The 24251-nt window shown below is 52.9% G+C and overlaps 9 protein-coding genes across 9 annotated transcripts; 3 read left to right on the top strand and 6 right to left on the bottom strand.

The window, feature by feature from the left end:
• Nucleotides 1–2051: 2051 nt before the first annotated feature.
• CORC01_10224 (uncharacterized protein) lies at nucleotides 2052–2267 on the bottom strand (the record flags this gene model as incomplete). The annotated part of the gene is made up of 1 exon (XM_022621852.1): nucleotides 2052–2267. One exon carries the CDS (start codon nucleotides 2265–2267, stop codon nucleotides 2052–2054), a length of 216 nt encoding a protein of 71 aa, XP_022471666.1.
• A 1862-nt stretch (nucleotides 2268–4129) lies between these two features.
• Nucleotides 4130–5699, bottom strand: CORC01_10225 (oxalate decarboxylase family bicupin; the record flags this gene model as incomplete). Its single annotated transcript, XM_022621853.1, has 4 exons — nucleotides 4130–4824; nucleotides 4881–5005; nucleotides 5068–5282; nucleotides 5337–5699. The coding sequence occupies 4 exons, from the start codon at nucleotides 5697–5699 to the stop codon at nucleotides 4130–4132; spliced, it is 1398 nt and encodes a 465-aa protein (XP_022471667.1).
• Nucleotides 5700–7453: 1754 nt separating this feature from the next.
• Nucleotides 7454–8875, top strand: CORC01_10226 (uncharacterized protein; the record flags this gene model as incomplete). The annotated part of the gene is made up of 2 exons (XM_022621854.1): nucleotides 7454–7479; nucleotides 7534–8875. The coding sequence occupies 2 exons, from the start codon at nucleotides 7454–7456 to the stop codon at nucleotides 8873–8875; spliced, it is 1368 nt and encodes a 455-aa protein (XP_022471668.1).
• Nucleotides 8876–9456: 581 nt separating this feature from the next.
• Nucleotides 9457–10139, bottom strand: CORC01_10227 (CFEM domain-containing protein; the record flags this gene model as incomplete). Its single annotated transcript, XM_022621855.1, has 2 exons — nucleotides 9457–9854; nucleotides 9914–10139. 2 exons carry the CDS (start codon nucleotides 10137–10139, stop codon nucleotides 9457–9459), a joined length of 624 nt encoding a protein of 207 aa, XP_022471669.1.
• A 1743-nt stretch (nucleotides 10140–11882) lies between these two features.
• Nucleotides 11883–14872, bottom strand: CORC01_10228 (uncharacterized protein; the record flags this gene model as incomplete). Its single annotated transcript, XM_022621856.1, has 2 exons — nucleotides 11883–11967; nucleotides 12060–14872. The coding sequence occupies 2 exons, from the start codon at nucleotides 14870–14872 to the stop codon at nucleotides 11883–11885; spliced, it is 2898 nt and encodes a 965-aa protein (XP_022471670.1).
• Nucleotides 14873–15313: 441 nt separating this feature from the next.
• CORC01_10229 (uncharacterized protein) lies at nucleotides 15314–15559 on the bottom strand (the record flags this gene model as incomplete). Its single annotated transcript, XM_022621857.1, has 1 exon — nucleotides 15314–15559. One exon carries the CDS (start codon nucleotides 15557–15559, stop codon nucleotides 15314–15316), a length of 246 nt encoding a protein of 81 aa, XP_022471671.1.
• A 1761-nt stretch (nucleotides 15560–17320) lies between these two features.
• Nucleotides 17321–17491, top strand: CORC01_10230 (uncharacterized protein; the record flags this gene model as incomplete). Its single annotated transcript, XM_022621858.1, has 1 exon — nucleotides 17321–17491. One exon carries the CDS (start codon nucleotides 17321–17323, stop codon nucleotides 17489–17491), a length of 171 nt encoding a protein of 56 aa, XP_022471672.1.
• Nucleotides 17492–19406: 1915 nt separating this feature from the next.
• Nucleotides 19407–21025, top strand: CORC01_10231 (uncharacterized protein; the record flags this gene model as incomplete). Its single annotated transcript, XM_022621859.1, has 6 exons — nucleotides 19407–19692; nucleotides 19763–19782; nucleotides 19852–19888; nucleotides 19943–20010; nucleotides 20066–20538; nucleotides 20599–21025. Coding segments are annotated over 6 exons (1311 nt in total), but the record flags the coding sequence as incomplete, so codon positions are not given.
• A 404-nt stretch (nucleotides 21026–21429) lies between these two features.
• On the bottom strand, nucleotides 21430–23972 carry CORC01_10232 (glycosylhydrolase family 18-9; the record flags this gene model as incomplete). The annotated part of the gene is made up of 3 exons (XM_022621860.1): nucleotides 21430–22053; nucleotides 22156–22957; nucleotides 23026–23972. Coding segments are annotated over 3 exons (2373 nt in total), but the record flags the coding sequence as incomplete, so codon positions are not given.
• Between the last annotated feature and the right edge of the window lie 279 nt (nucleotides 23973–24251).

The following is a 24251-nucleotide window of genomic DNA, read 5'->3' on the forward strand; positions in this document are numbered from 1 at the left end:
AGAGATGAGAAAGGGAAAAGGGGGAAAAAGGTGTCCGGGTCCTTCGGTGGCTGAGATGGGAACAGACAGAATGGTTTCAGAGCAGTTGGGATGATTATATCTGCTCAGAGAGGAGGAGGTGCGTTCAAGGAACTCAAGTCATCACTTCATCCGGTCTCAACTGTGATTACTCTTTGACTTATTCCCAGAGATAACATTAGTTCAGCCAGACCCCTCCTACGCGCTGATGGAGGCGTTCTTTATGCTTGCTGCATCGCATCTGTTCCGCGCATTGCAGCTTGCCCGCTTGCGCAAGTAGCCCATCCCAGTACAATGCAGAAACTACATAGGAAAGTGCGGACGACTATACCATCCAATACGTGCCGAGGAAAGAAAGCGAGAGAAGAAAGAGGGGGAGGCGTGAGCCAAGAAAACACTACCACAGAGATATCATGGACCGCCTTGTTTGCACACATCTTGGCCCAATCTGGGTAAGGACCTGCCATACCCTCCTTCGGATGACACTCGGTATCCCCTCACATGCCGAAGACACCGGATCTAATGCACTTTGATCACTATTCAGCCATGTAGGCGTCGAGAGGCTCAGATTGGTGGGAGTTTGGAAGGAAGGCCAGCCCCTCGCGCGGAGGTCGTCCCACGAGAGAACGCCAGCTAGTTTGGGCAAGGGAAACGACTCTGCAATGACTCCAACTTTTCTCCAATAAAGGAACATGAGGAGCTACATGGACAAGCCAAGACAGGCTGTCTGGTCCCTGGATAGGCTGCAGACGTCCGTCCAACTCAAAGTGAAACTGTTTGGTATCTATCCAGCGCGAGCTGCCAGGAAGGGGACTTGCGAATAGTACCTGGCGTGGCGTGGCAATAAACGCAACGCTAATCACATGCCCGCCAGGGTTGGGGGGAACCAAAGTCAATGGCTACTGGACGAGACGAGAATAGGATCAGTTGGATTTTGGAGTAACAGACAACCACATAGCGCACACTACATAGTAGTTTACTGATAAGTACAAATGCAGCTGGGCACGGCGGCCAGATTTGGAGTCACGTCAGCTGAGATGAAGGTCCGCGCGCTCTCATTCGTCATTTCACAAGACCGGGAAACCATGAGCATCGCATCTTTCTAACCATCATGTTCGCTGAGTACTTTTTAAAGTTTATACTTTCAAGACTACTTTATGGGAATGAGATTCCATCCAGGCATGACTTGGCGCTCGAGAGCCGCAATGCTAAGTCGACTGCCAAGTGCCGGTCCCTTGGCCACCTCGTGGCCCCGACGACTTACCGAAGCACGATCCAGTCTTGGCGGTTGCACAATGAATCTTGTGAGACAGTAGAACACTGAGGTCGTTGGAAGTGCGGACGCTCGCCACCGGCAGACTAAACGGGCCGACCTCATGGGCAGTCAGAGCAGGACTTTGTGTGTGTACGTGCGTATGTGCTGGCACCGAGGTAGTCAAAAACGTCGAGCCAAGGAATAGGCAAGTCCTTTTGAGCGACGTCGACACTTGGTATCCAAGTATGCCTTGGGTTGCATGCATTGGCAGGTAGTCTACACGGGAAGCTTGGCGGCAAGACATATCTAATTTCCTCATCCGGATTGGTAACAAGAGATAACAGGCTCTCCCATCCAAGACACAGAAGACTTGGCTTCCTCTGATCCCCTCTCCCACACACGCGTGCAACTTTTCCGTCTCAGATCTCGCAGACTGCAGTTGACTGAACTCGAAGGGTTGTGATTCTATACGGTATCCATATCGAGGTGACGAAGACGCAACACAGAGCCCCATTCTTTAGAATGCGAGCGAGATACGCGCTTAGTCGTGCACCCGAATGGGGGAAGTGTGTTTTGTTTTGCGGCCCTATTACCAGTCAGTAAGGTATCTATCCCTCTCTCGACCTGCCTTCAACAATCCGAGGTACGTTAGTTTTGACGCAAGACCGGAATTCCCGCGAGAGCCCCCCCTCCGTTGTCCACTTCCCCTTCCCGTCACTAAAGACCAGGACGTGGGGTACATACCCGTCCAATAGCGCTCCCGTCGCGGCCATCGGCTCTAGCAGGGCCATCTTGGATAGACGAACGCAATGACGAGGCGAGATGTCGTGGGCGGCAGGCCGGGTGGTGTGGGCGTCTCCACCGAACAACCACACCCTCTCCGTTCTCCCTTGCGCCCCCTGTAAGTAGCCTTCGATACGACGGGACAAGCTTTTGATTTCCCCGGCTGAGGTGGTATGCCAAGCCCGCGAATCAGGTGCCGTATTCCGGCCATGCAGACCGAGGTGAAGCACTCTCTACGGGTTTGACCGGGGGTCAGGCCTCCACGGCCCAGTGCTAGCCTAACTGGAGTGACTCGCACGCAAAAGAGAGGAGATCAGGCCCACTGCGAGAATCCATGGAGATGTGAAGCGTTCGGCGGGCGGCGAGCGGCAAGTGCATTGTGGGCCAGAGACTCAGACAAGGGCGACAAAAGCCGAGGTGGAATTTGTGACTTGCTATAATTATGTAGCATCCCTAACTGGACGTACATGTTTCTTCGATTAAGATGCTGCAGTCACACTGACGAGGGTCGTATTAGATTCATGCTTACTGGTCGAATCCCGGCAATGTCTACATGTGTTTCTGCCAGTGTGCCCTTTTCCTGCAACTCCAACGAATCAGCTCACGTTGCCGTTGGGATGGGAATAGCTTTTCATCGTCAACACCAGGGGGATTCTGCTCCTTCGCGCCCTCCAACTTGCCCAAGTCGGTGCGAGTCCAATCCCCCTCATCCCTCATTCCCCTTCGTGGTCGCATTTACCCCTCTTTGCCATGTCTCTCTCTCTTTCTCTCTGTGTGTGTCTCCAACTTCTTTCAAGAATAGCAATGGGTGTCATCAACCGCAACGTTCACACCCACACACAGAAGTTCCTACGCGACAGCAGGCCCCTACAGGCCTGCCGGGAAATGGACCGCAGACAAGCGAAAGAAACATTGGACGATGCGGGCAGCGGAAACGGCCTTGTCAGCTTTCCCCTGCACCACCACCACCTCTGATGCCTGCTTCAACTTTGCTGAAACGGAACTATTGGCCCGGATTGATGGTGTCATCGTCCTGCGGGGTTCATTCTATTATGGATTGCGTTTCTCTCTTGTTCGCGCTCGACGCTCCGGTCACTGGTCACCACCTTCTTGATCCATCTTAAGCTTACCACGACACCCTGGTGAATGACTTTTCCGTCATCTTTCTTTTGCGTCCATACCGCCGGCTCACACCCTGCGATAAGCCTAAACCGGGCACGGGGTTGGATGGGAGGGGGAGTGTCCAGAGATGCTTCCTTCTCGCATGCAACGAGAGCCTGGTCGCAGGTCACGGAGGCAATGCGAACCTGGCCGCTACAGCCTATTGCACTCATCTTCTCCCACACCGAGAGAGCAAGCTGCAATCACTTACATGGCACCCCTCTTCATTGAATCTATTTGAGGTACGGTATCTGGCTAGACTGATTTCTTCGCCACGGGCATCTTTCGGGGACCTGTCGGTAAGAGAAAGAGGTAGTCGTGAATGATCTGTCCGTGATGGATGAGGATGGTGAGAGAGTAGTATAAGTGGGCGTCGCTGGTTCTAGTTCCAGTTTGAGAAGCGAAGGAGGCGATCTATGCGCGGCTTACTCGATGGTGATACGAGGGGCTGGACTTGGCAGCGGGAACTGAGTAATCCGATCGTGTTTGGACGAAACTCTCAGAGTGGCCTGCATGGATACCCTACGCAAGCCCAGTTCTATCAATAAACTCAGAATACGTTACGTCGCCTTCATAGACTCTGAGCCCCAAAAAAGACTATCGTCTGATGGCAGTATGGGACTCACAAGATCAAGGGGAAACAGCGTTGAACAACGCGGCGGAGGCACGAGAAGATGGGATTGGTTCTAGGCATCATAGACTTTATTGCTAAGAATAATGAAATGGTATTATTGACTGATCAACAATTTCTGTCGACAAATGAGATGATGTTTTCCCCTTGCTATAGACGTTTCATCGCCCAACGAAACACATCGCCGCCAGAGCACAGACGATGACCGAGTGCAAGACTCAGCCACCCCGTTGGCGTTTCCAATATTTCCAATGTTTCCATGATTCCATATTGTTCGCCCATCAGAGCTCCTCCGTTTCGGTCTGAACATCGTTGGCGGTGGCAGTCGTGTCCTTGGTGATCTCGTCCTTCTCAGCGCTCTTGACCTTGTCCCAGAACTTCTCTCCGGCGTCGGGGTCGTTGGCGAAGAGGTGGTCGACGACCAGCTTCTTGGGCGTCTCGCCCATCCACTGGAACAGGGAAAAGTCTCTAAACTCGTCGGCGCGGAAGATTTCGAGCATTTCGAGGGGTTCGTCGCCAATATTCTCCACAAAGTGACCCATGTTCTTTGGGACGATGCCGACGTCGCCCGGCACGTAGTCAAACGTCCTGGCGCTGCCTTCCGAGGCGAAAATCGTGACTCTGGCGCGCCCCTTGATGAAGAAGGACCACTCGTCGGCGTTGGGGTGCCAGTGCATTTCTCGGAGGGCGCCGGGCTCGATGATGGCGTGCGCGGCGGCGATGGTCTTTGAGATGGGGAAGTTCTTGGAGTCGGTCACCCTGACTTCGCCGCCAGACGTCTTTTTGGGTTCTTGCGCGAGCATCTTGTGCGTGAACTTGTGCTTTGACTTCTTGACGCCCTTTCCGTCGGGGGCCTCGTGGCTGATGGAGCCGGGCGTGGTTCCTTGGAAAATGTACTTTTCTCCATCGGGAATGTTTGCAAAGACCTCGGTGGCCAGCTTGAAGTTCTTTGAGATGACGGATTTGGGGGTGTGGGCTATTGCATCGTCAGCCAAAGTCAAGGCTTGTCGTCTCTCGCAAATAGCAACGTACCAAGCCAGTCTGTAAGGATGAATGTAGACTCCTCGGAAAAATGCCCGTCGTCGAAAATCAGAAGGAATTCGGTTCCGTTCTCGCCTAGACCCTGGAGTGAATGAGGCACACCAGAGGGGAAATACCTGGAAGTAGCTATTTAGTATGACATACAGATCAAGAGACTAGGGAAGGAGTGAGAACAAACCAGAGGTCGCCCTTTTGGACGTCATCAATGAAGTTGCCTCCCTCATAGTCAATGGCTGTGATACGGCAGCTTCCATCAAGAACGTAGGCCCATTCAGCTTCCTTGTGCCAGTGGAGTTCACGGACGACTCCCTCATCTAGGCGCATGTTGACGCCAGCCAGCTCGATGCTGGTGGGAAGCTCGCGAATCGTAGTCTGTCGAGTCCACCCACCCTCCTACAGACAATCAGCAATCATCGCCTCCAAGGACTGCCGAGTGAACGAATGTACCTCGATGCGGATGTGAGAATCAGCAAAACTCCAACGCATGTTGGCAAGATTGCCATGATCAGTGCCTGGGGGTCGAACAAGATCTGGGTTCTGTCTAGATCGAGCTTCGTTCCATGGACCGAGGACAGAAGCCCCGAGGCCATTGCGGTAAGGCAACGGATCGAGCTCGTCGCCAATGGAGTCAATGGGACCATCGAACTTGTCCTTGTGGCCGGGGGTGTAGGGAGGCGAGCCACTGCGGTACTTTGTTGGAAGACCTTTGCCGTCAAGAAGGCGCTGGCGAGGACTGTCCTGGACGGGGACGGCGAGGGTCGGAGCGATGAAGCTCAAGACAGCTCCGGAGAGGAGCAGCGGTAGATGCATCTTGGTTTTGAGAAGCGTGTAAGAAAGGATGGCCAGGAAGAAGGAGCTACAGGTAAATTTGGCTTTCACAATGAGAAAGGAAAATCGGCCGCGCTGGCTTTTATATCTCACGCTTTCTAGCCAAGACGCGAGGATCCTCGGTCTTGGAGTGGGAAGATTTCGGGAGCTGAAGACTCGGAGACGTTCCTGATTGACCAATTATCACACGATTTCGAACCCCTGGTAAACTGTCTCGACCAGTTACACTGCTATCGGAGGCTATACTGAGCTTCGGTAGACGGTAGACCACAGGAAGCCTGCCTCCGAGTGAATGCCGACGCATCTCCGCATCCCATGGGTCGAGGAGCTGTCGATAATTGTGAGGACTGAAGCTTGACCGAGCGCGCGAGCTGTCGATGCTGCGGGGTACGCTGGGTTAATCGGCGTTGTCCACGCCCCCTGTACCCCAAGCTCTTGACCCCCCTGTAGGCGGTAAATGATTGGAGGCCACTGCGAGATAGTAGTGACCTGGGCCGGTCCTTTGGCACGTTGGGCGGCACTGAGCAGGAGCTGGTAAGCTTGGCGGGCTCTGCAACAAATCTGAAGGGGGGTGAAATGCGAAGGGCGAGTGGCAGCTGGAGTGAGTACCTTAGCCACGTCCATGTAGGTAGGGAAAATATTACTTTTGCATCAAAATAATGGCGCGTCGTACAAAAGATGTTCCGCTTTGTATACACCGCTGGATACATATGAAATTTCCTCCAAGGACAAGACCATTTGCTCGGTCACGTTCTCTCGCTTGGCTGTGACTTCACGTACATAGACTAAAGTCTTTCAAAATACAGGTACGCTCCAGAAAAAGCCAAGAATGTTCGGCCTTAAGTAGCGAGAATAATAGACACCTGTGAAGTGGTTCCATCTGGCGCATGGCGTATGAACAGGATCCGAGAACATTTAACACGTCTGGGACTCTCTATCAACCCGTAACTAAACCACCTAATTACTCGACCTCGAATGATTCCGAGAAAGAGCGAGTGGTATCTCATTGAATCAGGCCGTAGGTATTTCCTGTCTGATGATGTAGTAACGGATGAAAGGCATAGCTTTTTGCCAACTTTCATCATCAATCATTGGATGAAATGGTGAATGGGTACTAGATAATGTAGGTCGGAATTCAAGCAGTCAACGTCACAAATATTGCAAGGCTTTGAAGCATCAACTGAATCTCAAAATCAAAATCCTTCTGCAAATGTGGGCTCATGGATGCGCAAAGTTGCAAGACAGCTATCTGGAACATCACATGTACACAGAACGAGGAGGATTATGGCAATAGGTCATTTTGACTCCCATAAGATCCAGATAGGACATTATTGGTATCAACCACAAGTTGAAGCCTCCGTTATGGAATCTATCTTGAAGGCACATAAACGGCCACTGAACCACCTAGATCATGCAAGGACCAATTAGTAGGAATGAATCGAGGAAAGAACCATCAAGTGAAGACTTCATTAGTGGAGGAAATATCCCACTACAGAGCGTCAAATGTGATCAACCATTGTCAAATTAACCATGACAGCTACCGGTTAGGGCTGTGGAAAAGGCCCTACGTCCATGAAGTGGAACAGCTACTTCGTGAAACCGTCACCGGTCTGCTTTGAAAAGTCAGAACAAAAATATGGTTTTTACAAGGGCTCTCTTTCTCTTCTCCAAGCACCTCAAAGGCAGTCACCTACAAAGAGCTTTGCATCGCCAGCAAAGAATTCCATCAGAGCAAGATGGCAGAGCATCCAACCCCTGGCGTGTACGTATTCAATACCTTGGACTCTCCTCCACGATCTGACCATTGAAAATTTAGGCAATACATTGTCCTGAATGGCAAATGGTGGATCGCGAAAAACCTCTCCAAGGCCAACTTTGGCGATGTAGTCATTGAGAAGGCTAGTCCCATCTTGGAGCCAGGTCCGGGAATCAGACAATCTGCGGTTGGTGACCCGAAGCCTGAGTCGGAAAACCAATTTGATTTCGAAGCTAATATGCTTCAGTGGCAGCGTGAAGCTTCTCTGGACCCCAATTACGAGGAGGGTGATCAGTTCCATATCGACAGAGACTTTAGAGAGTTCTACGCCGGCTTGGCGAAGGCGGAGGAGGACGAGGAGGAGGAGGAGGAAGAGTACCACCCTTCCTTCTTTTCAGGCCAGGAAGGCGAGAAGAATGAGTCGGTTGACACTCTGGATTTCGACATCCACCATGAGCAACAGAATTTCGGTTTCCCGAACCAGGGCTGCCAGAGCAAACAACCTAGTGAGGGAGCTGGAAACGCTGGCAATTACTCCGGAGCCGGCCAAGGCCTTCATCGCCATCCAAGTCTCTTCGATGACGAGGAGGAGGAAGAGTATAAACCTTCTCTCGATCCCAGTGAAGTGAGAAACCACATGCTCTGGCTGGCTACCAACCCTCCTCAGAATGCCTACAACGTTCAGCACCCAGATGTCTTTCAATGTCAAGATGTCTTGATGGCTACCAAGGGCAACATCAATCCTGAGCAGCAGCAGCAGATTCTCCCCGATCCTCCTCGCCCTCAAAGCAACCCTCCCTGGCAGCCGGTTGTCCGAGGTTCCCTCAACTCCCACAACGGCCCTCAGCAGCAGGACCGCCCCGGCCCCAGCTACGCTTACACTAAGCCTTATGGTCAAGACAACCTTGGCAACAAGATCAATCCCAGCTACATCAACCCATTCAACAACATCGCCCAGCCTCAGCAGTACATCCCGTCTCTGGCCCAAGCACAGCAGCTTGCTGCGCCCTCCAACATATCCCAGAACGGCCATCAGTCCCACAGTCAGCCTCAGCATCAACAATTCGTCGAGAATCAGCCCGGCGCCAATATGGCACCCTCGCTGCCTGCGACTGGCCCTCCCCGTGGACTCCACCGCGAACGCGTCGGCGTCTACAGTCCAAGCATTCCGTACCGCCCCTTGTTCCCGGGTATCGCCCCAGTCGACAACATGGGAGCCCAGAGACCTCAGGATCATTGGCTGACGAAGCTTGGTTGTCCTCGTTGCACGCTGAGATTCCCGCACGGAGACGCTCTGCGAAATCACTTGATCAATTTCCACTACTTGGACTATCATCATCTGGGAATTGGCCATCTCATCGAGTGGGCCACCAAGGAAGCCCCGCTGGGAATCGATGGATAGTCATCTGAATGTGGCTGATGCAACTGCTCTTGCAATAGATCACCGACCACGATATCGCTTTTCATCATCGAAAAGATGTAGGTATACATGAGACGACAGGCATAGGGTGACGGCACGGTATGAGATGATGTGGTTATAAGATCAGAATGATGAGCTGCTGGGCATGGAAGTTGAAAGGCTATGAAAACACTCGGATGAGAGGACGGTCAGCATGATTAGTAGCCATAGCCCATAGACACAATGAACAACCTCAAGAACCTTGTTGATCGGCTTTCACCGCCGGCTGCTTCCTCCGTCCACGCTATCGCTCATAGCACAGCACATCAGGAGGAAGACTTGAGAGTGACTTTCTGTAAGCCTCTCTCTACTCATTTCACGGGTTATCTGGGCTGCCAATGCTCAAGCTTTGATGGTCAAATTATCATTGAATCCATTGCGAATGTGCATAAAATTTATTACTATTACCCATCTACCTTTTGAGCGCCCCATTCCTTGACACTAAGCATGGGACGAGGCTATGGGCCTTACCCATGGCAGAAAAGTTTCCCATAGATTGAGCCCTGCTAGACTTGCTAACTCGATTACAAGTAGGCAAGAGCACCGAGAGCGAGAGCAGCCATAGCTCCAATGGGGCCCTGAGCAGCGGCACCGTTGGCGGTGACAGCAGAAGCGGTAGCGGTAGTGGTGGCAGTAGAGGTGCCGTTGCGGGTGGTGACGGAGCTTGTGACAACAGCGGTGCGGGTAGTACCGGCGGCTGCGGATGAGGCAGCGCTCGTGACGGCGGCGGATGCAGATGCGGCGGCGGAAGAGGCTATGCTGTTGACCACGGAGGCAATTGAGGAGGCGGCCGAGGAGGCGGAGACCACGACGGAGGAAGCGGCGGCAGAGGCTGAGGCGACGACAGAAGAAGCCGCAGAGGCCGGGCCACCACCTCCGGCAACGGCGGCGCAGATCTTGCCAGCGGCGGGGAGGACCTGGTCTTTGGGGGGTAATGTTAGTACCTCCAGACGCCGGAGGAGAGATTTGGTAATGACTTACTGACGGCAACGTCGGCACCACAGGTAGCGAGGACGCAAGGAGTACCGGCGGTGACAATAGCCTGGTAGTTGGCAGGGCTGCACAGGCAGACAGCGTCGCCGACGGTGCACTTGCCGTTGGCCGTGACGGCGTCGGCCAAGCACTTCTGGGCACATGTGGGAATATCAGCGAGGGACTGGGCAGCGGCGAGGCCGGCGAAGGCGATCATGGCGGCGGAGAACTTCATGTTGGCGGCTGGGCGGTGTCGAGTGGCTTGATTGAAGGTTGAATGATCAAGTGAGATGGAGAGTTGTACGACAACGAGAGTGTTGGTTATACCGAGTAAAGCGAGAGTTGACTGAGCTGATGAGAGAGAGACCAGAGGGAGAGAAGTGGCGGGCTCGCAGGGGTGGAAACACTTGCCTTTCATATACACCCCGGATTCCTCCTACCTTGGAGTCACCGAAATAGACATCTGCGGGGTTAGACCGGGCGACTCCTAGCTTGGTCCAGACAGCTTTGGCTAAGGTTAAAATGAGACTGAGCTGTTCTCGTAAGTATCAAGATGTCCCCATAAGCTGCTGGATCCGGCTTGCCCCCCCCCCCCGGCCAGGCACACACCTCAACAAGCTGCGGTCTAGTCTAGACGCCACAGGAACCTTGGAGTTGAAGAAGACAAATTGGATGCCCCGACTAGCCCCGACTGTCTCAGGGACGGATGTGGGAACGTGTGTGGCTGCAAACACTGGCCACAACATTCCAGAGCATGCTCTGAAAGCCCGCCGCCGAGAACGTTCACATGTTTGGTGCTGGGCTGATCTTGGAATTCCTTTGCCTCTTGTGCCTGTTTCGTTTGGGGCGGGATGATTAAAGACAGCTGCCCAGGAGGGGATATCATTGGTACTGCGTCATCGATCCACCTTCAGGAGCCCTGAGGTCGATGGAAAGATGAGTAGATCATGACCTCACAAGGACTGATATGAAATTTAGGGAAGCATATTTCATGGCGTTCTTTTTATTACCTCAGGCATTGTGCTCCCGTCAAAGTTACCCACAAGGTTGTGGGCTGGATACGGTACTTAAGGTAAGACAATAATAAAGCTGAACATTCTGGGACCCATGAGGAAAGGAGTCAAATACAAATAGGTGAAACTGTTGCAGTATGCCTGATAATTACTTCTGATCGCGGTGTTAAGAAAAGGCGAGGTCTATTCGTAAAGCCGAAGGTCATGTGTGGTTGCTTGTCAGAACACCCAAACGCCGCTTGTCGTGAACTATTGAAGCTGAATCTCCACAAGGCTTGGGCCGCATGGCGTTGGCCAATCGGTTGGTGCCTTTCTTGGCGGACATGACCCAGGTCCAGTAAGCTTGCTGACGGCGGCACCGGCTTGCGCTGCCAGCGCCAACGAGTCGGTTCATGTTGGCTGAGGTGAAGTTGTTAGTCTAATATCCCCAGCGGGCCACGTTGTTGAGCTAGTCGAGGCCGCTGCGAGGGCGTGATGGGTTGTGGCAGCTTGACAGGTCCAGAGCTGCGAGCTAGCACACGAGCACGGCGTCAGGGGGATCCAACAGATGGCAATAGAAATTACCTGACTACATACGCTGGCGCTATCTAACTACAGGACCAAGTACCAGTAACTATACGACACAAGAAGTCTACAAGATGCATGTGTTTCGCGCCCTTGAGGGCACCCCGTCTTGCCGAATCCGCCCATGCAATCCGTTACATGTCCAGTCCGTCCCGTTCCATGCCCATTCCGAATTCCACGGTGACAAAGGAGAAGAGTAAAGTATCAATGAAGGACCCGAGCGATGACCGACTCATCGCGTCCCATGTTGCCCCAACACGAGGGATGAAAGAGAACAAAACCACACAAAGGAAACGCTATCCTCGAACTACTAGTCCGTCCGTCCGCCCGTCGCCACGCTAAATACCCTGCTATTCCCTCGCTATTCCCATGCCCATACTCCCAAATAATATGTGAGGATTTTAGTCGCTCTTGTCGCCCTCGGAGTGAGAGTGCTGAGATGAGGACCGCTTCATACCCCGTAGATCGCATCGTCGTACGATTTGGCTAAGGAAACATGAAAGTCAGCATAATGTTCCACAGGATAGAGAGACGGAGAGAATGATGGTTCCGGGTGAAAGTGTGAGGATTCGACTTACATTCCGCCTCGCTCGTTGGGGTTCCGCACGACCACCAACTGCTCCTTCTTCTTATCATTATCCTTCTTCGTCTTCGTCGGTGCCCTCGCGTGAGACGACTCCCGGGAGCGCGACTGCACCGAAGGCGTAGAAAGACGGCCTCGCAGCTGGCCGATCTGGTCCTTCAGGCTGTTGACCTCGGCGACCGACGCGTCGTAGGAAGCACGCATGCCATCGAGCTGGGCGTTGACGAGAGACAGCTGCGACGTCAAGGTTGCGTTTTCCTGGCGCAGCTGAGGCGCCTGGCCGGCTTCCGGCTCCAGGGTTGCTACGCGGGTGACGAGGTCGTCTCTCTCGGCGGTGAGGGAACCCAGCTTGACTGTCTCGGATTGGAGCTGATCGTTACGATCCGTGAGCTCGGCGATACGCTGGCGGAGCTCTTCCATGACGGCGGGCTCGGAGGGCGCGATGGATTCAGCGGACACGGACTCGGCCTTCTCTATGACGATGTCGTCTTTGACGGGCGCTGCCTCGGGCTCGGGAGCCGCGGCGGGTTCGGGCTCGGGTGCGGCCTTGGAGAGCTCGGAGGGCGCTGCCGATGTGACGCTGGCGGCGTCGTCCTTGACTTCCTCGGGTGCCGGTGTCTCTTCAACGACCTCGGCCTCTTCAACGACTTCAATCACTGGAACCGAAGGGGGTGCCTCCTCAGGTACCGGAGGGGGAGCATCTTCGGGCGCCGGCGGGGCTTCGTCGTCCTCGCCCTTGACAGTGTCCGTATCACTTTCATCTGCGGAGCTGATGACGGACGGAGCCACAGAGCCGACGACCGATGCCGCGACTGAGCCGGGGAGAGAACCGGCGATAGACCCCATGAGTGACTCGGTACGTCGGAGCTCGCTCGTGACAGACTCGTTCTCGTCCTTGAGCGATTCGTTCTCCGAGCGAAGGATGTCGCGTTCCTCTGCGAGACTCGAGATCTGAGATACCTTGTCGTCTTGGTCCTTGAGAAGCTCGCTGACCTTGCCTTGGAGTGTCGTGTTCTTACCCTTGAGCCCTTCGATCCGGCTCTTGAGCTTGTCGTACTTGGTCTTGAAGCCCTCGAGGTCCTTGACTTGAGTCTCGAGCTCACCCTTGCTGAGTTCAAGCTCGCCCTTGGTGGCCTCGAGGCTCTCGAAGCGGGTCTGGATGTCGGTGTTGGTGGTCTCGAGCTGGGTGAGACGGACCTCGACCTCCTGCTTCTCCACTTCCAGCGTGCCGAAGCGGGTCTGGATATCGTTCTTCTCGGTGCTCAGCTTCTCAATGTCGGCTTTGAGGCCCTTCTTCTCGGCTTCAAGGGCATCGAAGCTAGCCAGGGCGTCCTTCTTCTCAGTCTCCAGTTTCTTCATGTTTGCCTCGAGACCCTGCTTCTGTTGGTCGAGGTCGTCGATGCGTGCCTGGAGGTTCTTGTTGGCCTCTGTCAGGGCGCCATTCTCCCTGTTGAGCTCATCAACTTGCGGCTTGTACTTGTCGACATCCATGTGCAGTAGATCTCGCTCGGCAGTGAGATCGCCAATCTCAGTCCCCTTGCGGACAAGCTCCGTCTCAAGTCCGGTGACGCGGAGCTCTAGGGTGTTCTTGGTCAGCTCGAGCGCAGCGATTCTCTTGATGAGAGCGCGCTCAGTCTCTTTGGTGACGAAGTGATTATCACCGACGCTTCTCTCCAGGTCATGACATTGGGCCTCGAATCGTTTGGTGAGCTTCTCCTGCTCGATAAGGTCCTTCTCGAGGACGGCGTTCTTGGTCGCGACATCTGTCTTTGCGCCCCTCTCTTGGGCGATTTCCAACTCAAGCTTGACGGCGTTGACTTCGAGTTGTTCTTTGATCCCCTTGAGCTGGTCTCGTTCACGCTCGGCATCCTCCAGCTTCTTCTCGTGCTCACTGAGAGAGCTCCTTACGTCATCGAGGAGGCGGCTCTGTACATCAAATTCGCGGGCGATCTTGTCCTTGAGGCTCTTCTCTTCACGTCGTCGCTTCTCAGTCTTCTCCTTATCGGCTGAGAGTACTGAAAGTCGGTCAAGGGCATCTCCGAGTCTTCTATCTGTGTCGGACTGCTTGCTGACGAGGCTGAGGGCCTCCTCCTTCATGCGCTCAATCTCCTTGTTGAGCAAATCCTGAGCCTTCTCACGTTCAATGAGGTCATGTGAGGTAATGTGCTGGACCACAGGAGGGGCAGGGGCTACTGGGGCCACCTCGATGTGGATGGTTTGTCTCTTGGGGGCGACGACGTCAACGCGTGTGCCCTTGAGATTGGCGGGCTTGGCCGGGGCGGGTGGAACTGTGTTAGTCCTGGCAACCTGCTTCTCGGTGGTGAACGGCCGAGTACGCACGGCTGAGCTGTATGAGTCGGATTTGGAGGGATAAGAGTCAAAGTCCTCAACGCTCGTCGCGGTTGTGAGGGACGAGCGAGAATCGAAGCTGTACTTTGACTCGGCATCCGAATCATTGGTCTCATCAGCTGTCGTGTACAAGTTCTCGGTGGAACGCCTCCATGGTCGGCTGATTTCTGGGCGGAGCTCTGGACGAGAAGGACGGGTGCGAAGCATGGGGGGCTTGAACTTCAAGGGAGGCCTTGCGGCGCCGTTCTTGTTCCGCCAGTTTCCGGATGAGCTGACGCTCAAGTCGGATCCGCTGTCGACCGAGCGATCCATGGGAGCAAGTGAGATCTCGGAGACGTTGGCGTTAGAAAGGTCGAGGCTGTCAAGAGGAGTGCTGTCTGGGATGGAGACTGAGGGCCGCCTGAGTCTGCTGAAGCGACTGCGGCCCTTTGCGAGCACCGGGTCACGGGTGGGAGCCATGAGGACGGTAGTGGGATGGTTGAAAGGGAGGTTCGCTCAAGAGCAAAATAGCTCTGGTAAAGGATGATGTTCTTTTTTTTGTGGGATTTCTCAAGTTATGTGCCAAGCTGGACGTCTGATCTGGGGCTGGTGGACTCTTCGAGTGACATTGAAAGTGTATTGGTAAGTTGATGAGGGGTAAAGTTGCATATCGGGTCTGCTCGGATCTACAATCAAATAATGATGAGATCGAAAGAGGAAGTCTGGATGTGGAGGCAAGTTGGTTTTGTTCAGAGTATCCAGAGTATAGTGTTGTGTGGGAGGGAAGAAGGAGGAAAAAAGGGAGGCGGAGGGTGATCTACGTACGGGAGCCCAACCGGCAGAAACTGATATTCGACACTGCCCGCCTTCATCCGTGGCCTCCCACCAGCGCGCTTACCCCCGTCCAATAGGGCACATACGTCAAAGCAAGTTCGGGTGGTCCTGGTCCTCGTCCTCGAGCGACGGGACACGGGGTGGTCGAGCCAGACGAGCCAGCGTCAGGGATGAAGCGTGGCACCAGAGCGGGACCTCAAAATGGCCCTCCCCGGAACCGTTTGGCGGGATGCCCAGCTTACATCCGGGACACAAAGTAGCGTCGAATATTGCAAACGCAACGTCGTCACTCCGTCGCCCTTCGGGTAGAGAGGGCTTGGCTGATTGGGCCATGTCGCTGTCAGGAGGAGCAGACCCTGCTGTTTCCAAAGGTAATTAGTCTACCGGCCGTGTCCACGGTCCACGGCGGCGTCCCCCCATGGTTTCCTGAGCCCCTGTCTAGGCTCCGTTCACGCTTCCCGCCTGCCGGGGCCTAAAATGCGGGAGACTGGGGGGTGCCACCATCCAGCAGCTTGGGCGAATGGGTTTGGGCTATGAAAGGGACTGAACCTAAGAATACCACTTTGTAATATCCCCAAGTGGCGACGAACATATGTAAGTCTCCCGTTGCTGGACGGATTTGAGTCTCCCGACGCCGCGGTACAGCTTTGAGGCCAACTGCTTCCGTTGGTCCTTTGTTATGTTTGGTGGCATCCTCGTACTCTTCCCCTCATCATCAGAGAAGTCCCGCCAACGACTTGACGGCGGCTATCCATTCTCATGCCTTAGCCTGCTCTGTCGAGGGCCAAACAGGCTTGAAGCCCTATTTTGCAGGGGCCGGACGGGCCACCAAAGGGAAAAGAAAACGAATCAGAGAAGCTATTGTAGGCTGGGATGAGTCAGGAATTTTGGGGGACATGGGCTTCACAACCAGTCGATTGGGGCAGGGCAAACAGGCGGAAATGAATTCGACTGGCGACCGTCTATTTTTTTTCCGCTTCCCGTTTGTGCGCATGTTGATGTGGGTTGGGCATCGTTCACTTTGCTTTACTTGGGCTAGGCCGAGACGGTTGGGACGCAACAAACGTGGGATGACCACTAGACGACTGCACGTTCCCGGAGCCGACAGGGGGTCGTGACTTGGACGTGGTATTGTATGATTCGTCCGGCATGCGGGCCGAGCCATGTCGTCGAGTCCGGACCCTGGCCGGCCTGTCGCGGGCCTCCCACTTCATGGTACGAATACTCGCGACAGAGGACTGCTCCTTTGTTCAGCCTCCGAGAAGACGAAGCATCTTGGAGGCTGGGTATGTGAACTAAAACGATGGCTCACTATTAGGTACGGTGTCTTTCTCTGAATCCGTGGACTCTATAGTGGCAATCAGTCGAACAGCGTGATCGTCTCCTGATGTCTGGATTATCAGATGGAGGGATACTCAAAAGCGGGCGGCGATAGACTCGTCTCCGCTCTCGACATTCGGGGGCTGGAATATCCACGAACCCCTCCCCAGTCTCCATCAGTCAACAATTTGCCGAAGTGGCGACATGTCTATTGCGACAAGTAACGTGGACCTCGTCAGGCGGATATCCATACGAAGTCTGATGAATTCTGGAACCCTTGGGGAATACAGATCAATGATGGAACCTCCGGATTCTGGGTGGAGACGCGTCCGTCGCTGTTCGCGCATACTCCATATATCCTGGACAATAAGGGGGATTCAGTCTCCCATCCCTCTGGGTCGAACGGCGACAACCCGTATCCTCGCGGGACGAGCATGGGGTATCGATCAACAAACTGCCAATTTCGAACGTCTCAAAATCGTTCTTGATCTGTTGCCTCAGTTGCTCCCGTTTGTTACCGGACCGACAAATCCTTTCCGACGCAGGCTAGGAATCAGAAAGGGGCTGCTGCAGTTGGGAAATGAAGACCTGATAATTACTCTGCAGTTGCCACGGTGTTGAGCTTCACTGCACTTCTAGTAGCTACCAAAAGCAGCATGGTGCAGATTTCCCCTCCCCTCACCTGAGACTGTAAAGGAAGCTTTGCTGCGGCTGGCGTGGCAAGGCGGTCGAGGGGTCTGCATCGTCCCCGGTCCCGTGGCCACCGTTGCTCAAATGAGGCTGTTTTGCAAAGGTTGCTGGTGTGACAACCCGTGGGCCGCATGCGTATGCTCGGTGACGTACCCACAAAGGCTCGACCCTTGCGTCCTCCAAACGGAACAGCATAGGAATTCTCATAGGGAGTCCGTAGTCCCTAAGTCATTGTTCGGCATAAGTCTGGCGTAAATCCTCAGCCTTTTGAGTAAGAGACATCAATGATTAGACCCGAGTATTCTCTGGTCAGGGTGTATTAGGGCCAACGTTGTAATTTTACCTACCCTAAGGTAAATAAATACCTTGGTCAATGCGTAAACAGTGTCAAAACATGCCGACATTTCCAAGACATAGCACATAGCTGCAGAGTCAGCAAGGCGAAATCAACTAGATTATGAGAGAATAAGGCCGAAGTAAACTTGCAGCAACTGACAAGTGGCCACATGGACATTCAATTCAGGGACCTACTCCATAAATGCTTGATGACATTCCTACAAAATTCAGCACATGCCCTTCCCTGTTGCTTGCGGGGTCAAGTCGAACTCAACGTCTATGGATGGACATCTGCAAGCGCCAAGCTGCCGTCTGTGCCACCCATTGCCATTACATCCATTCTTACGTGGTACAAGAGTGAGGGGAATTGTGACCAACGTCAGCTGAACTGTTTCATTGCTTCCAAGTCCTGGGGGACACAAGTGCAAGATTGTAATGGCCCAATGATCCTCCAGGGTAATTTTCTACTGTGCAGGCCTTGCTATCAAGCCGGAGATAAAGGTTCATCTTCGGGTTATGCGCACCAAGGATTATTCCTGTAATTCCCTTCTCCGACGGCGCCGTACATCTGCAGGTTGACATACTATGCCTACCTTACGTATCATTGCCATGAATCATTCAATGCTCCATTTCGATCCGCAAATTCTTTGTCAGCCTAAACGTCGAGGATTAGATTTCTCTAGCCATAAGAGAGGGCATCTATAAGCGACTGCACGCGCCGAGAGACATCCACTCGGTTTCGCCGCGTGTTTGCTGACATGGTTTGCCTTTTACTGAAGGTTGTTTTGAGACTACGTCTTCCCATAGCTTCTTTAGGTATCGAGGGGAATATCGCGCACAGAAAGGATGTCGCGTCCAATCCACCCAGGTGTCGCGAGACAAAACTGGTGATGTGGTGCCAACTGCTTCGGTGCTCACTACATACTTTCTCAGCTACCCTGCAAACACTGGACCTGGCCTATTCTGCCCGTTCGATAACAGAGCTCTCGATGCACGGTTTTCGAGTCATACTCGAGACACCACACCCTTTTGGATTGCGCGATCATCAATCACTGTGTCTAGAAAGGATGAATTACAGCGATTTCTTCGGAGGACTCTGAACGCGCACTGATTTCTTTCTAGAAGAGTCATGTCTGTTGCGAAACATCTATTTTCCCGAGTCAATGCCAGATTAAAAATCTCTTCAAGGTACATGCAGGTACTACTATTAGATCATCCATTGAAACATTCAGCTCTTCTGAACCAGGATGCCCGGCATGCCCCGAAAGAAGCGCAGAACTTTCGAGAGGGCACGGCTGCAAAATAATCTTTTGCCCAATCTTTTTTCCGCCCCCGATACCCGAATAGCTGTGTAATCTGTTTGTAGCTTCTTCGAATTCCATGTACCGAGAAAGGTAGATGATCTGTAAAGAGAAAGCTTTCCGTCTTCATCGAAAACACACTTCTTCCATGCATAAACGTTTCTGGGTTGCGGGCGTCAAAGGTTCCATGAAACAATCACTAATGCATGTTTTTGGTAGCACTACTATCAGAGTTTGATCTTCTGGGCATGATCTCGGCTGATTCCCCCCAAAAAGTCTGGGCTCGACTACCGTTTCTCCCGGGCCACACCTTCACAGGCGGCCGAATCCGAACATGAACGTTTTGCGGCAACTATATACGACAAGTCCCCCCCTCCAATGATACTTCCAGTGACACCTCCGATGACGCCAGGCCTCTGACGAACTTGGCCAACGAACCTCTGTAGAACTTGGGATAAAAATCGCCTCCAACACGTTGACTCGGAGACGATGTTGGCAGCGTACTTCCGAACACCGAACAACCCGTCTGATCATCTACAGGACGACTATGTCTTGCCCCGCACCGATCCGACCCCGACGACCTGCCCCGCCGGTTTGCCCACATCATCACCTTCTCCGGTCGCCGATGCGAGATGTCTGACCAGGAGGGGGCGGCCCCCCCGCCGAAAGGTGTAGTGCCAGACTTTCAGCACCCGCAAGATGTACTGCATACGATCAATCTGGTGTCGCAAATTCTTTCAATTGTGTCTGTCAGCATCTTCATGATGCTGCGCATTTATGCGAAAGCTTTGATCGCGCCGCCGTTCTATTTGGATGACTGTAAGAACCTGTGACTGGGATTCCTTCTTGGGTTCATCCGACGTGAGGCTTTGACGCTGACTCTAAGTAGGGATGGCAGTCATCGCTTGGGTAACGGAGTCGCCAGCTTGCTGCTTGAGCACCTCAACAGCGTCAATGCATGGGCTGACACATGGGTAGATATTGTCCATCGGCTACAGTGCGACGGCGCTCGTGAGTAAGTGACTATGGGCAATGTAGGAACTCGCTTATCGACTGACACTTTCCTCAGTGCAACACTATGGAGGTGGCTTTCACGTTTGGGAGATATCAAAGGAGGAATACGTTGGCTTCTTGAAGGTGAATGCCCTTTTTTTCATCATGGCACTGAATTATTCGCTGAAGCCCTTCGCAGGGGCTGTATGCCGACACGCTCGTATACGGTCCCAACTCCTACTTCACGAAACTCGCGCTGTTACTCATCGTGGTCCGGGTCTTTAGACTGAACAGGAAAACCATCATCAGCACATATGCCGTCATAATGTTCATGACTGGATATTATGTACCGGTCCTCTTTCTTAAAACCTTCATTTGTCATCCGATTGCAGGATATTGGGATTCCACACTCAACGCCACCTGCTTGAACCAGCGGGCCATCTTCGTAGCTGACACAGCCGTCAGTGCCATCACGGACACTGCCGTCTTATGTCTGCCGATCCCCGTGGCTCTAAGCTTGCGAATGCCCTGGACGAAACGGCTCAAGGTTATCCTCATGCTCAGCGCCGGGGGCCTCGCTACAGCAGCAAGCATTGTTCGGATGATTCTTGTGCTCCAATTACAAAAGTCAGACGATGAGCCAGTGGACTTTATTCGCTTCAATCTGCTCGGGTAAGGATAGATATCCGACCATTGATATGGATTCGTAACTGATTCCGACAACTTTCCTAGGACTGCTGAAGTAAGCATAGGCATGATCTGCGCATGTCTCCCAGCCATGAATATTTTGTTCATGCACGGATGCAATGGCTCGCAACAATCGAATCGGAGCACCGGCCAGAGCACCAAAAAGTACTTTGAGCTCAAATTTCTCATGGGCAGCAAGCTACAGACACAAATTTTGACGGCGGCCAATACTACCGGGCCTGTACTTGGAAGCACTGCAGAACTCATTGCGCAGGAACGGAGAGATCCCATCTTTCCTGTAGAAAGAATGAGCCGGGGTACCTCGGCCGTTCAAGGAGATGTGGAAAGAGGCCCGTCACCGGACGAGTGGTTCTCAAAAGTCACGGCGTCGCCTTTCTCGGAACCTGGATCTCCGGAATGGGCACGGAAGGGTTCAGTAGGACGCAGGGGAACAATCACAGAATCAGAGTAAGATCCATTTTCAGTGGAATCGGAGGTTTTAAATACCCGGCGTATGGGGCCTATTTTTTACACATTTACATCCCCATAGGCATGGCAGGTTTGCGTTGAGAAAAAGGGGATTGCACAGCGATAAATGCACAGCGTAGACCAATGCCCATAATGGGATAAAATAAATATTAGTGGTCAGTACCCATAGAGACACACGGCCACTACCGTAATGAACTTCAAATGTTCGATCAAGTTCGCTGGTATCTTCACAACGCATTCTTCTTGACGTTCGACGATTGAGGTAACTCATAGAGTGTCAATTTACTATGGTACTTGTGTAAGATACTTGAACATATCCTCTTCGATAAGGCCTTTAAATGCATCTTCCTACTTGAACAAGCCATGAGAAATGACTTCCAATTTCCATCACCCTGTCATCTTATTGATAGGGAGTGAAATAAGTGTTGTCACTTTCCCTTGCCAGTCAGTCAATTTGTCAGTCATCTCCTTGACGACTACTGGCGAGTATGTTGTCGCGGCAGCAGTCGATTTCCAGAATGCAAGTTCACTCTTGACATAACTCTCAAAAAGCGTACGAGCAGATGAGACCTGGCTCTCAAGGTTGGCGGGAACAACTTCCTTCCACGCGGAAGCAAAGTCGTAGCTAACGCCCTTACTGAGGGCATAACGACCAAAGTCGCCCCAAAGGGTACTGAGCGCAGAGTAGGTCTTTTGGTACGAGCTCACGACGCTTGTCTCACTTCGGTATGCGAAAGTGTCAATAACGTCGGATAAGATGGCGATACGGCCCGTAGGGTTGAAGTTCTTCCAAGTCGCCTGGCTCATGAAGTCGCTCCCTGCAACGATGAACTCTTTGTAGCGGTTGAAATCGGCGTCACAGACCTGCAGGTTGACAATGTTTGCGTTGTTGAGGCCTTGGTCTGACGTACGACCAAGCAGACCTGTGAAGGCGTCGTTGATGTTGCCTGCCCAATCGCGGACAACGACAAGGGAGGTGTATGTCTTCGAGGGCCATATGTCCTGAAACAACTGCATCATCCATCAATTAGAGGCAATCCAAAGTCGAAATGATTCAAAACCTGAATACTGATCCGTATTCACAAGCCTTGAGAGAATAAGTAGGTCACTTACGCCATTGAGATCAAAAACCCCAGTAAAGGGGGCTTTCCCAGCGATGAGAGCAACGCCTTTTGGGGTGTTGCCATCCATCATCCACTCAACCGCGTCACGAAACTCCTGCTTTTCAAAAACATGCTCCGTAACCCAGTTAGTATTTGGGTCAAGGTTGTTCAAAGCTGCGATGCCAACAGCGGCACAAACGCCTTGCTTTGCCACAGTGAACGCCTTCCCGGTACTCCGAATGACGCTGGTCGCACCAGGGTAGTTGTGGGTATAGATGCTGCTGGTCTGCTCGTTGAAAACACACAGCTTCATAGCAATGTCCCTGGCACCACGCTTCTCAAGCGATCTGCCAAAGAGGTCCGACGCATCCATAGCAGCGAACGCCGGATGCTCTGCTTCCTCCGAGCTTGTCTCATTGGTGTCGAAGCCTCGCTGATGCGGACGAGCAGCCCTGATTATGTGTCGTCTCTTGTTGGTCGGCGGTAGTATGCAATTATCATCAAAGACATCGCCTTCTTTGAACACGTTCTTGGGGCTTGAATCAGACTCTGGTGTTGTGGATAAATCCGGTAGGCCTGCTGGGCTGGGACAGAGACTGATCTCTGGTAGCTGAGGCTCAACTGGGGTATTGGGGTTGCCACAACAGAAGTACGCGTATGTCCCGGAGCGGCAGCCAAAACCATCTGTTGCTACCGTCACCTCTCCGTTGTCGCAACCTGTCTTGCAGTCTGTCGAAAAGTCAAAAAAGAGATTGGCAAGGGGGCCGGATAGAATCTGCTTCCATTGAACCCAGACAGTGTTCCCGGATCTCCTGTAAATTCGTTAGTCAATGTTTGATGATGAGTTCTGCAGAAGGATCAATGTTCGACGATAACATACCGTTTACACTCTTTCCAGGGCACAGGGTCTTTGCAGCAGTAGCTCTTGAAGCCTCCGTTGTAAGCACAGGTCTGCTGTCCACCCTCCCCCTGCTTTCCTGTCGTGAGTTCCTTCGGCTTGTCCTTGTTGGGACATCCATAGGAAAGGAAAGAGTACGCTCCCGCAACGGGTGTAGTGCCTAATCCGATGATCGATCCGATAGTTGCGCCCGCCGAGCAGAACGGGGCTGCCCCAAGCCATTCGCAAGAGTCAAGAGCATTCGTCGAATCAGTCTTGGTGCAACACAACGACTTGTGGCCAGTCCAGCACCCATCTGTGCTTGCAGCAATCTCGATTTCTTTGCCGCTGCATCGGTTCTTTGCGAGCGCGCCGCAGAACTTGGGGCTCCCCTTCCATTTGCAGGTTGGCGGATTCTTGGACGGGCAGCAGAAGTTACGCTTGCCCTGGTTGCATCCTAGCTCGATGCCCAAGGGGCTCGCGTTGCTTCCTGAGCTTTCGACAGGGACGAGACCAGCAGGGCACGATACACCGCACTCGCCCCAAACGCATTGCGGAGGGTCGCTGTTGACTGCCTTTGCGGAGAGAGATTTCGATAAGTCGGTTCGCCCTGACGCTTTAGCGAGGGCCTTGATGGCGGTTCCTTTGGCGTCGTCTGTTGATGCAGCCCATACCATGACACCTCCAAGACACTTACCGTTTGCATAGTCCATCTTCAACTTGAGCGTCTCTTCATCGTCATACGAGACCCACTGGTTGCCACCCCAAGTGACAAACTTGACGGCGGCTGTCTTGTCTGTTGTAACTTGAGCCCCCCCTTTATTAATAATCTCTTGGATTTCAGAGAACATCAATGTTCCTGCAGACGCGGAAGACCTGTCCGGATTACCGCCGGCACTGAAGCCGCAACCAGTAGACTTGCAGCTTGGATTCGAGAGGGTGGAGCTGCACACTTATAAATTAAGATATAGTATACTGCTCAATAGACCTACTTAGACCGCCTTATACAAATCCAAAGGGTCACATTCCAAGGCTTGGCCTCCCTTCCCAGTCTCGTTGTTCAAGGCGAGGAAAAATTAGGCTAGAGAAGTAAGATATTCCATTCTAGTTCAGTAAAATTTGACGACCTTAATAATTCTAGCTAACTAAACGTTTCTGGCAGTCTCAGGTGACTCTTTGGTAGGTTTTCGGTATTGGTGTTAGTTTGGTTGCCTAATGGCCGCAAACGT

This window comes from Colletotrichum orchidophilum (assembly GCF_001831195.1).
Source record: "Colletotrichum orchidophilum strain IMI 309357 chromosome Unknown Scaffold_99.1, whole genome shotgun sequence".
In the NCBI taxonomy this organism is placed as follows: Eukaryota; Fungi; Ascomycota; class Sordariomycetes; order Glomerellales; family Glomerellaceae; genus Colletotrichum; species Colletotrichum orchidophilum.